Genomic DNA, 13,548 nt, shown 5'->3' with positions numbered 1-13,548 from the left:
ATTGAGAACTGACAGATGATTAGCCTATGCTGTGACAGAGCATCAGGGACGTATTTTCACTGAGAGGATGGGAGGTAGCCATTGACAACGGTGAAACCCTACACACAGCTTGCCATGGAAGGAGACTTGCGTGTTTGAAGAAGAAGACAGTAGGAAAGCAGAGATTCAGAAGATGGAGCATCTCCAAACCTCAACCTATTCTCCATTACTGCAAAACAAGTAATCATTTCATGTTCTTTTGCTTTTCACAATCAATCCTGATAATTTCTGATATCCTGACTAAGATTTACAAGACAACCATAGCTTGCTTCAAGCCGACAATCTCTGTGGGATCGACCCTTGCTCACGCAAGGTATTACTTGGACGACCCAGTACACTTGCTGGTTAGTTGTGCGGAGTTGCAAAAGTGTGATTGCAATTTCGTGCACCACCTAGCTTTTCCCTTGGCTTGACACAGCTAGAGAAGTCACCGGCCACACCCCCCATAACGGTCCATCCGACGCTTAAGAGTGTGAAGTTAGGTGAGGAGAAGGAGGAAATAGTCCGGCGTTGGATTCTGAACTCTTGCCTTGACAAACACGCGCCATTGGCTACCTCTAAAGGTAGGCCCTATATTCAACTGTCAAGGTTGGATTTGTGGACTGTGAAAGCACGCGGTTGGGTCAACAGCAGTATTAGTTATTGAAACCCATGCTGTAGTTTCAATTAATTTGTTTATTGTACCCTGAGTTTCATGCGTGATTACTTTTTCTACGCAGATTATTCAATGGATGTGCAACACATTTAATTATGCTTGGCGGTGCGTGTTTCAAACATGACTTTTATTGCGTGTCTCCAGGAATATTGGCATGAAGATTGTAATTTTTTTAAATCTCATCATAGCTATAGCATCACTGGACACTGCTTTGTCAACAGGAAACGGTTATAAGACAGCATAACTTGGATGCATTTCAGAATGGGCCAGTTCCGGTGTATGATGGATTTGGTCCAAATTTCGGAGACGACAACAGATTCTTTGACAAAATAGAGGCATAAAAAAAATTAGGTTAGACATTATTCTTTTTTTATGTAGCACATGGTTAGCCTTTGTAGTATAATGACTTATTTGTCCGGGTCACTTAGTCTTTGTAAACTGAATAATGCTGTAAGAAATTTAAAAGGTTGTCTCATTTGTATTCTGCATGCAATTATTCATTCGTACGTCCTATATGTGAAAGTGAATTCGCTAAGTCATTTAACCAATAATAGTAAAGATTGAACCAACCTGTGAAGTTTATGATATGTTTGTCGTGCATCTCACTCCATGGATTTCATATTTGCCTGTGTTGTTATTTGTGCTTTCTTTTTGCAGTGGTTTATAACAATGTGTTGGAAAGGACACTAGTGGCTGTATGCTTTCAATGTGGCAGGGAAACAGGTGTTGGTAATTGATAGTTTGAAATGTGAGGAACCCATTGATGAAAGGAGGAAACTAGATGCATATACGGTAAGTTAGGACAACACGTGCAGTTTTCTCGAATTCGTCGATAAATAACTTCAACAGTCAACAAGGTATTGATGAGTTTTTTACAGGGTCGACTGCTTGAAGACATGTCCAAAGTGGCTATCCCAACTTACAAGCATACTTTGAATGGCCCAACTATTGCATATGCCTCAGTCCCCGTGCAACCCAATGGGTAACTATTAGTAATCGCCACACCTAGCAAATTCATTCTTTAGCAATTGCTTTGACATTGATATCATACTGAATGGACCCTTGTTATTTACGTAGTTGGGATTGTGGCATCTCTGTAATTAAATTCATGGAATTATGGATTGAAGATTCTAGATTACATGAATGGGATGATGTAAGTTACTCTGTCGCTCATTTTCAGATTTTTTATTTCCGGTTCATGTTTCTTACAAAATTCAATCATCATCCTCGTCATTTAATACCCACAGGATATGCTTCTTGCTTTGAGAGGTCAGTTAATGCTGGACATTATCATGAGAGCGCACAATGAGAAAATAGAACAAGTACGAACCTTGTTAGAAGAAAATGAGAAATGTGCACACCGAAACCCTAGAAGAAACAAGAAAAAGGAGATGAAATCACCATTCACGGCACCAAGTACAAGGACATTGTTGAAACGGGTCGGGGAACAACAAAAACCGAAAATGGAGGAAACAATAGTTGTACTTAGTCTTAAAAACAACGAAACCTTTATTTACTTATGTGTTTTTAGGCTTCGGTGTATATGGTCTTTTGCTGTTAGACTCTTGGTGTAAGATATATGATGTACATGTTTGGTTCTCTACTTACTCTGATTCTATTTCAAGAAAATAGCTCAGTGGAGAAATGCTATTGCTCAACAATAACCATCTAGTTAACAATAGGGTTGAACATCCGCTTTCCTATGAAAATGAACATCCAGGTTAAAATTCTAGTAAAACATTACACACAATAAGCCATGGAAATTTTATTTGACCATCTGCGTATAAGAAGAAGTAACCATCCGCTCTCGTAAAGATTCGAACATCCAGATTAAAATATTACTAACATATCAACCAAAATTCACTTAAATTATACATAATAACCATCCGGGAATACTAGGAATTATGAACATCTGAAATTCTACTGATTCGAGCATCTAATGAAAAATTCTTGAAACTGATCTCACACATACACGTTAACTATTCCGAAACAAGTATATATGGAAAGCCTTGTATAAACAACTGAATTTGTATTGATTCGAACATCCAAGTTAACACACTAATTAAAAGTCATACACAATAGAACATGTTAAATTGGTTTATTTGTAGTAAATTTGAATTGTAGATTGAAATAAATCATGTATAAATTCTTGGAACAACTGCATTCAACCCCATAAAATAGATCTTCATAACGTAATACCACCCACCTCATCTATTATCCATGATACATGAATGCCATTCGAAATCATATGTACATCAAGATGAAAAATAAACACACGCACACCCATGTCCAGCATATTCTAACTTTAGTCAAACGAGCTTAGCAAAGACATGAAGCTCCCCACTTGTTCCGGCGCATTCCGGGCAATAGGATCACTAGTATTTGTATCCTGATATGTACTTGAATGAACCACCTGCTAAACGACCCAAAAATTACAACATTGAACTCCTGGCATAGTGTAATATAAAAAATAATAGTTCAAGTCATATTGACACAAGCATGTACTGGGGAAGCATTCTTGTTTATCCTCGACTAGATTTGTTGAAGGACTTCTCAAGGGTTAATCCGAGCCTCTTACTCTTTGGCCGGCCCTTTGTAGAGACCAACAATGGGCATTGGATGTCGACAACACCGAGAACATTTGAATTTTGTGAACCAATGCTGGTGTGGGTCTCCGCCACGCTCTGGACCTCTTCTTAGCACGGTGCTCGCTTAGCTTGGCCCTTTTTTCTTCTAGAGCAGCATGCAGCAATGCTGTTTCATCGTCGTCGTTTACGAACTCCTGGGCAATGTTGTAAAAGTGTGCACATAATCCCTTGAATGCATTATGACTCACATCTGACCGACTGACGTCGTGACAGCTCTTAATATAAGTATGCTTGTACTTTAAATTCTTGCTCCATCGAGGGAGAACATAGCAGGAAGGTACTTTATACACTTTGAACGAATGAAAAACTTCAAGACAGTGACAACACAACACACCTCAACTCTAAAAAAGATTGCACTCACAACGAACCTCATGTGTGGAGCAGTCAAAGTGGACGACGTACGAAACATAAACCATAGTATCATGTACTAATTTTTTCTCTTCCACCTTCATACATACAACTGGCCCATCTTCAGTAACTACAGATGCTCTACAATCAGCCTTTTTCACAAACTCAAGTTGAACATCCCTAAACATGCTAGTAGTGTACTCTTGCTGAAATTGTCTCTCCATAGGCGAGCTCATTGCACAAGGTATAACTCCCCTGGAGTCTACTGCATCATCCTCCAATTCCCTCTGCTCCTTGGCTCCAAGCACATTATCGTATTCATGAATAAATTGGACCAAGCTAGTCTTGCTGTGTAAGTATCCACCATAGAATGCGTGCATGCTCTCACTCCTTTGCGTACTCTTCATGGCAGCCCAAAATTCACCCTTGAAGAATACAGGAACCCACATGCGTCGATGATCATCATAAAGATCTACAGAAAACACATAGTTCAAATTAAAAGAAACCTTTAACTGAACTCATTATTACACAACAGATAAAGCCAGCTACCGCATAATAATCGATTGAAAATTGTAATGTAATTGTACAACTACAAACCTGATAGCCATGTGTTGTCATGTAAATTGTACTCCTCTATAAATTCAAACCATTTTTCCTCGAATGACTCCTCCATCTGAGAGTTGAAAACAATGTCCTTGATGTCGGCATAAAACTCTCCATACCAGCGATAACCTCCAAGCTTCTACGGAATCTTCTTCATGATGTGCCAGATGCACCAACAGTGACGTGTATTAGGTAACGCCTTTCTAATCGCACCATACATGGATCTGCATTGATTGGTAATGATGCACTGTGGAGATTTTCCCATGCACGTCACCCATTAGGTAAAAATCCACTCATAACTTGAAATCTCCTCGCTACCCAACAGCGCACATCTAATGAGGGTCGACTTACCATGGTGGTTGACATCGACGAATGATGCAAACGGTAACTCATACCTACACACGTAACCAAATGCCATTAGGAATTCCTAGTCACAACCACATGTAAAAAAGAATACCTAAAAAAAATCGACTACACCACCTGACCTGTTTGTACTTTAAGTGCTATCGAGTGAGATAACGTCTCTGTACTATTCATACGAAGCCCTGCACCTTGCATCAACCCAAACTGCATTCCTAAATCTACACTCATCATCCAATTTCACTGCATAGAAGAAGTTTGGATTGATGTCCTTCATTCTCATGAAATAGTTCATCATCTCCCTTACATCTGCATTTATGTTGCTGGTTCGGAGTCTTGCTATAATATAGTTTCTTAAATCCTTTTTTGAGAATCCCAGATTCGAGGGGCCCCAGCCTCATTTGCCAAAGCTAAGAAGGTCTTGTTTGGTCAAATCTCAGCCTCATCATTATTCTGAATCACGTACTTTGCATGCATGGTCAGTTCCCTATACTCACGGTAGTGCACTGCCTTCTTAGCCGAACATGGGTGCGTGTGCCTCAGCTCAACCTTAAAGAAAGGCCACTCTTGGTTCTCCTTATCAAATTTCACATATATTCTTGTCTTGCACCCGACGGCTGAAATTGGGTTCTTGCGCGTTGGTGCTTTGACACGAGACCCGCGGATGCGATCCCGATTACAGTGGATAGCCTGGCTAACGGGTTCCTTCGTGATCTTGTCAAATGTTGTCGTCCTTATTTTAGTTGCAAATCCAACTTTCTTTGCGTAGTTAACATAAAAATCATGAGCTAGTTGCAACTTCGCAAACCGCATTCTAACGCTTGGTATTTCATATTCCTCCAGGGACCCGTGATCAGGTAACTACATATCAGAAAAAAAAAAAAGAAAGCCATTAATTATGAAATCAAACATGCGGATCCTGACTGCATAAATTTAAACTACAATCCGAACCTTGTCATAAATATTTATCTCATCACTCCCAATATCAGTAACATCTAACATTTGCGTGGCATGCACTTTCAACATAAACACACAAATTACAAAAAAAAATTAATTTTAATTCACAATCATGTACATAAAATCTCACTTACTAGTACAAGAAAATACTAACTAAATTTATAGATCAAGTCATCCACCCAACCAATTTAAGCTTTACATCAAAGGTCTTTAAATGCTAATCATGGTAATTGAATCAATTATTTCACTAGAACTATTACACAATTATTATGACTACTACCTACTCTTTTTCATGTTAACACTGAATAGCATACAGCTGAAAATGCATCGGATATAACTCCCATACACACAGTTCCTTCCTCGGTTTACCAACCACTACCACTAGTGCATATTTTTACTTTTAAGAGATGCCTTCTTTATGCATATATTAAGCATCATGCATAACTGTATATATATACTCATCTTCTAATACTAACATGCATGAAGCAAATACATCAAAAGTCTCACTTGATAACACTTGCATTTTTCCTTTTCATTATCAAAATATATCCTTCTTACCTATGTTACCATTGGCTACAACTCTAATTCAATTGATAACTCTTGCATTAACATTGCCTACATGCCACTGTATTTTATTTATGAGGGAGTATATTCAATTTTAATGGATTTTCATATAAGCTATTTCAACAAATAAGTATTTTCTTCCAGAAACACATCAATACGTCGTGCTTACAATTGTTCATCACATTTGACATACATATAAGACTACAATTATATGTAAAAAAATTCCTAAGCTTCGTTGACTGAAGCATTTTGTTCATGCATCTGAATTCCAATTAACAACATAAAATTAAAAAAGCCACTTACGTTGATTCTAAATTATTTCTTCAACTAAAATTGACCGTCTATTGAAAAGCGTTTCGTACGTAACGATGCTCACCTTAGTCATTTGCACAAGATCGATGACGAGAGGTTCATCTATATTTTCATTTGGATTTGATGAAATCTCATTCCTGCCGAGAGATGGCACACAAACCACTGGTTCAGCCACAATGCACTCCATTAATGAATTCTGACGGGGTGATGGGGGTGGAAGATCAAGCACACTTGAGACCCCATCTAGTTGCGACATTGACATCGAACATACGAAACACATGCCTGCTTGTTGTGCTCGCCGGATGTCCGTGTGGTTGCGGCCCAACGGAGATCGAACAAAAAACGTGTAGGCGGTGCTGAACGAGGGCCTTGGGGGACTTGGACGCTGGTAGTAGGTGAGTTCGACAGCGGGGAGTGACGGGTGGGAAAGTAGTTCTCGGTGAGACCTCGAGACAATGGAAATGATACGGTATTAATAAACTGACTTCTACGTTGTGATCCTATAACTGCTTCTAATCCTATTTTTATTCAAAATTTAAATTTGAATTAATTCAAAATTAATTCATTATTCATAAATTTAATTTTAATTAAAAAATAACCCCATTGTAGCCATTGTACAGCAAGTATATTGGCTCCCTATACTTATTCTTTTAATTATTTGCACGCATGGTGAGACAATGTAGTGTGATGATTACAAGTCTTAAGCATTCAACCAGAAATTAATATCTAAATGGATAACACAATGGTGAAGTACAGATAAATGGATGCATGGTGTGATATCCACAAATGTGGACCTGTGAAGATCAAAGACCTGCAAAACGTAGGTAACGTTTTGCAGGCGTTGGAATAAAAAAATGCAGGCCCTGCAAAACACAGGCTGCGATTGGTGAGGGAAGGGAACAAGCAGGGGAAACGTGCCCTGCATGCCGACAGGACCAGGGCTTGACCAACTTCGGACTGCGCAAAACGCAGGATGCGTTTGTCAGTGACCTAGAGCCAAACGCAAGTTGCGTTTTGCAGGCTCCCTAGCTGCATGCGCACCACGTGTTCTCGGAGGGGGTTCAGCTGGGTCCTTATAAGCGAGAAACGCAGATTGAAAGGGAAGTAAAGTTTCTGAAGCAAAACTAGTTACTGAAGAAATAATTGAGGGAGAGTGAGAAAGCTGTGAAAGAGCTTGCTGAAGAAGAACAACTACATAGTATAGGGAAAAAATGATGCGTGACTATACCAAACCAGAAGATCATATTACTGAATATTTAGATCATCTTCAATTTGTAAGTAATTTTTTTTAATATTTAACAATAAATATATAGATGTATTCGAATTTTATTTATTTGTGTTGTAATTAGTAGTATCGAAGTTATTAATATTATTATAACTAATATTATGTTGTTATTAATTTCTCATTACGATTTATTTTTTTTATTATGATAGTAATAATAATAATAATAATACTGTTAATAGTAAACGGTTTTTTTAATGATGTTTACGTAGAAAAAAAATATTATGTTTAATAAATTAGTAATATTTTGTAATAATAATTAATACTGTATGTTAATAACAAACCGTTTAGGTTTTAGATATTATAATAAATGGTTATTATTATTGTTATTATTGTTATATTTGGGTAATTATTATTATAATTAGTGTTATTATGATTATTTTATAATACTGATTATGATAGTGAGAATAAGTTATTATTAATTTTTAATAATTAATAATACTGTTTAATAAATAATAGATAAATATTTATAATTTTTTAAAAATCGATATTATTTAGAATTTAATAATTTTTTTTTTTTTTTGCAGGCTATCAGAAATTTGTTGTCCAGAAAACTAGATCCGTCAGATATCTTTAACGAGGTAGCTATAGCGACATTGGCATTAACTGGGTTTCAACACGTTTTGTGAGTAGGCGAAATGAGAGGTCATTCTGCACTACTGAGTGCTTTGGTGGAACGCTGGAGGCCGGAACTCACATGTTTCATCTTCCGGTCGGTGAAGTGACGGTAACGCTGAAAGATGTGAGCTATATTCTTGGTCTCCCGATTAATGGGGAGGCCGTTACGGGTAGATCAGATAGCAGCTACTAGTTTTTGGTGGAGAACTGCATTGCGTGTTTTAGTCGGGAGCTCGGTCCGGACAATCACGTGTTGGGAAAGGTTAATATTGCTTGGGTCCGATGGTGCAGAGATAGTGAGCCGTGTGATACTCAGGAGTCTCTCGAGCGGTACGTCCGATCACACATTTTCTGCGTGCTCGGTACAATTGTGTTTTCGGATAAGTTGACCGTTTCACTGAACTCGAAGTTTCTACCGCTATTTCGGGATTTCCACTGGATTTCAGGGTATAGTTGGGGAGCAACCAGTCTGGCACACCTATACAGATCATTGTGTTGTGCCTCACGATACAACTGCAAGGAAATGGATGACCCACTGATACTGCTTTTTGTTTGGGCGTGGAAGCGTATGCCGTTCATGGCACCTATACCCCGCGATCAACTTGTTATTCTGTTTTCGTTAGGTGGAGTCATTGGCGCCGACATACGAGATATATACGGCGGCTTACTGCGCATTTTAGGCGAAGACTCGATGACATGGGAGTTGACGACGTAAGTTGTACCATTAATGTCCAATGTTTTTATTCAGAAGAATAGTTTTTCTAATCGGCCTCTTGGTAACTATTGTGCAGTTTATATGGCGGACATATATGGGAGTGGGAATTCCGGATGGCTTCGCTACCCATATGGTTATGTGCTCCACCCAGTCGCCTCTAGTGTTATTCGAGTGCATAGAATGGCATGCAACAGACCGGGTCAGACAACAGTTCGGAATGCAGCAGCTACCACCAGACCCCGCGTTCGACCTTAATCATGATCACTGCAAGCGGTTGACAAGAGCACAGAACTATGACTGGGGACAGATTTACAGTCAATGGGTTAACAGATGGACATTTGACCGCTATAACACATTGCAGCTTGGCGAGGAGATTATGGACTTCCATCCTCTCCCAGTGTACTACGACTGGTACACGCAGCAGTATGGAATTCACCTGCGACTGTCAGATAGAGTTCCAAGCGAAGAGGTTGGCACCGATGAACCACAACAGCAACAGGAAGGACCAGCTGGCCCTCACCAGGAAGTCCCGCCTCATGAGCAATAGGAACATGTATTGTTTTTAATTCCTAGTATCATGATTATTAGGTTTATAAATAGTTATCAGTAATTACTATTAATTGTATTTAATTGTTAATTAGGTGCCTGCATATGAGCACCACTATCAGGTCCCGGCGTATGAGCACCAGGTTTAGATGCCAGCATATGCCCATCAGTTTCAGGACCCGGCATATGTCCAGTAGTATCAGGACCCGGCATATGTCCAGCAGTTTCAGGATCCACCATATGCCCAGCAGTGGCCGGTATATCAGCAGCAAGCAGCATATATACCAGAACCACAGCCGCCTCAAGCACCTGAGTCCTATATACCACATCTGGTAATTCCAGTCGAGGGTGACTTTAGTCTGTTGGGTGGATTGGACACCATCAGCTTCTCTGAGGTCCTGAGAGATACAGATTTTCTCGGCCTGATGCAACCGCAGGAAGGGCCTGCAACATCTCATCATTCTGGTGGTCGTCGCGCCACTTTAGGTCATGCTAGTGACTTCCACTTTGATCACTCGATGGGTCATGTAGATCCGCCTGGTCCGTCCGCACCACCACGTAGCCAGTTGTTTGATTTGAATGAGTACCCACAGCAGGAAGAAGGAGACTTGGGATTCGACTTGCAGCACTGGTATAATCTTTGTGGAGCCAGAGCTCCGGGGATGAGTGGCAGCGGTTTGTATGACACTAGTGGTGCGAGCATGACAAATTTCGGCAGTGGTCCTGACGTCGGCAGTGGGCTGGACGACGGTGTGTCTCAGGGTCATCTGTATAACTTACGGACACAGACTGCGCCTCCGGACAAATACACCCCATCCTTGTATTCGAAGAAGGCGCCGAGGAAGTAGTCTATTGTAGTTGATGTTAGATTCAGGGTTGTATTCACATTTCTATTCGAAATTTGTATTCAGTATTATTATTATGACACATTTAGATGATTCTGTTCAGTATTTATTATTATGACATATTTAGCTTTGTTCCCGTGTAACTCTAAAAAATGTTAACTAGGTTGAAAACTTTATTTATCATAACGTGGTTGAAAACTTTATTTATCATAAATTGTTAACTAGGTTAAAGTAAATGACGATGTTACAAAAAAGTAACATATAATTGTGAAGTAGCTCATAACAAAGTTACACTGAAAAGCTTAACCACTAATGACCTCCAGCGGAGCTTGGACCTACGCGTTGAGGACATCGGCTGTGGCTATGTCCCTCGCGTCCACATATAGTGCACTGCCGAGGACCACGCATCTCACGCGAATCCATCTCATTCAAGTAGTGGGTGGACTTCGGTCTTCCTTTCATCGCGCGCCTCAATGTTCAGTTGGCGATCACCTTCGCTCCTTCGTATCTATCCCATATAGATGGGTCACCCATCGGAACAAACTTGCCTCTGTACACCTTGCAAATTTCAGACATCTTGTACACATCGTGCACGTACACTTGCCAATTGAGACGCTGGTTGGCGCAACATGCAAGCACGTAGCGACATGGAATTCGCTCGACCTGGAAATGGCCACAGTCGCAGTGTCGTTGCGCAAGGTTGACCGTGTAAATGGTACCATCTTGCATTTCGCGAACCTCAAACATCTCGTTGCACCTGTCGAACCGGTTGGCCACAACGTTTCCTGCACATCAGAAACTTTCTTCCACTCTCTTCGTTGCGTGCCCCCTTCAGGACAGAATTTATGCACTCTACCAAGTTTGTCGTCATATGTCCCCAACGATGACCACCATCGAATGCCAACACCCATCTCTCAACACCGATTTCATCGCACCATTGAGTATATGCCTCACCACGCTCTTTAAGCCTTTGGTAGTTTTTGTTGTACTCCTACTCCGTTCTAGAATAGCCTGTTGAACAAACCATTTAGTCATAAGCAGATGCCACAAATTTACTATGAATAGAACCATAACAGCAAGTTGAAATACATGTGTTCACCACGAGTTTATGCAAATATGGAGCCTTGAACCTCCTTAAGAAGTTGGAGCCGATGTGCCTGATGCAGTACATGTGCTACGCCCTTGGTGGTGACCATGCACCATTACTGCGAGCTATTGCAGCGTCGATGGAGGTATGGCGGTCAGAAATAATACCCACACCATCAATGGTAACAACGTATCTCCGCAAATTCGTTAGGAAAAACTCCCATGCGTCTGCTGTCTCGCCCTCGACTATCGCAAATGTAATAAGTACAATGTTTTGATTCTCATCTTGTGCAACCGTTACCAGAAGTGCACCTTTATATTTTCTGTACAGGTGTGTGCCATCAACATGCACCAGTGGCTTGCAGTGTCTGAATGCTACAATACACGAATAGAAGCTCCAAAAAACGCGGTGCAAAACTCTTACACCTTGAACTTCCTCACTCTCACGATAAACGGGTAGCATTTTAATTTGAACACGAGACCTTGGCATCTTCACTGTCATTACTTTCAACCATACTGGAAGAGTCTGATAAGAAACTTTCCAATCACCAAAAACTTTTACGACAGCTTTCTGCTTTGCCAACCAAGCCTTGCGGTAACTCACAGTGTAGTTGAACCTGCCTTGAACTTCTGCAATAACAGACTTCACCTTTATTGAGGGGTCTGCTTCGACCAACGGTCTAATGGCATATGCAATTGTGTCTGAGTCCAACTTGGCATGAACTTGTGAAATCGTGCCCATAGTGCATGTGTGCTTGCCATTATATCTCCTGATCTCCCAACAAGCTTTTTTTCGAATCAAGCTAGCTCGGATAAGCTAGTCGCACCCTGCACCATACCCCTTGCATTTCGCATAGAATGTCTGCGGCTCAAACTCATACACAGTGTAATCAACTCCTCTAGAGATGGTGTAACTTTTGATTGCAGATATCACCGACTCTCTCGAACCAAATTCCATTCCGACACTAAACTCGCCATCTTCCGCCGCAACGTTGCCTTCACCTACGACATGCGCACCACCATCAGTCAGACAAGGCAAATAAATTAAGCACTATAGAAAACTTGAGTTAATAATCATAACATACCTGTATTCGCATATTCAGGAAATTTCGGGGCATGCATGGCTTCGAGATCTAGAGTCCGCATAAAAGACGGAATACCAAACGGGTGTTCGCTTACAATGACATTCGCCTCATTCTGCACCGCCGGATTGCCTGCCAAGTCTCCATAATCGTTTTCGTCATCGACTTCATAGTTAGCTTCGAATTTCTCTTCGCTGTCATTATTATCTTCTTCCTAATCTATATCCCCGAGCACATCAACATTGACCTCATCGCCGACCGTACCCATCCCCGGCTGCTGTTCAAACTCAACGTACAGCTCTATCACCGGCACGTGAAATCGGGTTTGTCGATAAATATAGAACATCTGCTGCATGCTTGCTTCGTCAGTGATGGACATTATTTGAAACTGTATCATCCCACCAAATACTTGGACAGGATTCCTGTACAAAATGTTGCTCATCCTTTTCGAAATGTGACTTTGTATGTTCACACAAAGACCATTTCACAACTCTACAAAACTCATGCCGTACGAAATAGCAAATGAAAATGGACATTTACAAACAAAAACTACTCCTTCGTGTGTATTCGGTATAATCTCACCGTTATAATACACTCGTATATTTGTAATATCCTCCGTATTCTCACTTTTTTTTACCCTTCTAAAAACCAAAAAATTTCACAAGCATCAGATACATGAAAGAAAAAGGAATGGGAGTACAAGTGAAGAAGAGAAGTAAGGTGCGAGTTGGAATTAGTTGTGTTAGATATTTATATCCAAGGCTCTTTATTAAAATATTATTTCGCATACAAAACATAAGCTGCGTTTTGTACATTTCAAAAAAAATTTAGGCCCAAATAAAACGTAATCTACGTTTTTTCTTCTTCCAAAAAAATTGAAATAGTCCA

General features: G+C 40.2%; 2 protein-coding genes across 2 annotated transcripts; both read right to left on the bottom strand.

The window, feature by feature from the left end:
* Window positions 1-10,969: 10,969 nt before the first annotated feature.
* On the bottom strand, window positions 10,970-11,663 carry LOC107462112 (uncharacterized). The gene is made up of 3 exons (XM_016080679.1): window positions 11,592-11,663; window positions 11,400-11,503; window positions 10,970-11,249 (listed from the first exon to the last, which is right to left on the bottom strand). The coding sequence occupies exons 1-3, from the start codon at window positions 11,661-11,663 to the stop codon at window positions 10,970-10,972; spliced, it is 456 nt and encodes a 151-aa protein (XP_015936165.1).
* A 3-nt stretch (window positions 11,664-11,666) lies between these two features.
* LOC107462111 (uncharacterized) lies at window positions 11,667-12,320 on the bottom strand. The gene has a single exon (XM_016080678.1). The coding sequence runs from the start codon at window positions 12,318-12,320 to the stop codon at window positions 11,667-11,669; it is 654 nt and encodes a 217-aa protein (XP_015936164.1).
* Window positions 12,321-13,548: the final 1,228 nt, after the last annotated feature.

Source organism: Arachis duranensis, chromosome 8 (assembly GCF_000817695.3).
Source record: "Arachis duranensis cultivar V14167 chromosome 8, aradu.V14167.gnm2.J7QH, whole genome shotgun sequence".
Classification (NCBI taxonomy): domain Eukaryota; kingdom Viridiplantae; phylum Streptophyta; class Magnoliopsida; order Fabales; family Fabaceae; genus Arachis; species Arachis duranensis.
Note: the sequence above shows the minus strand (reverse complement) of the source record. Positions and strands in the feature narration are given on the sequence as shown.

Bases quoted from the DNA above. Each gene is read 5' to 3' on its own strand.
- LOC107462112 (XM_016080679.1), bottom strand. From the start codon at position 11,663: ATGTACTGCATCAGGCACATCGGCTCCAACTTCTTAAGGAGGTTCAAG. The intron at 11,504-11,591 runs GTGAACACATGT...TTTGTTCAACAG, and splicing joins CATATTTGCATAAACTCGTG to GCTATTCTAGAACGGAGTAG. The intron at 11,250-11,399 runs GTGTTGGCATTC...CCGGTTCGACAG, and splicing joins AAATCGGTGTTGAGAGATGG to GTGCAACGAGATGTTTGAGG.
- LOC107462111 (XM_016080678.1), bottom strand. From the start codon at position 12,320: ATGGGCACGATTTCACAAGTTCATGCCAAGTTGGACTCAGACACAATT.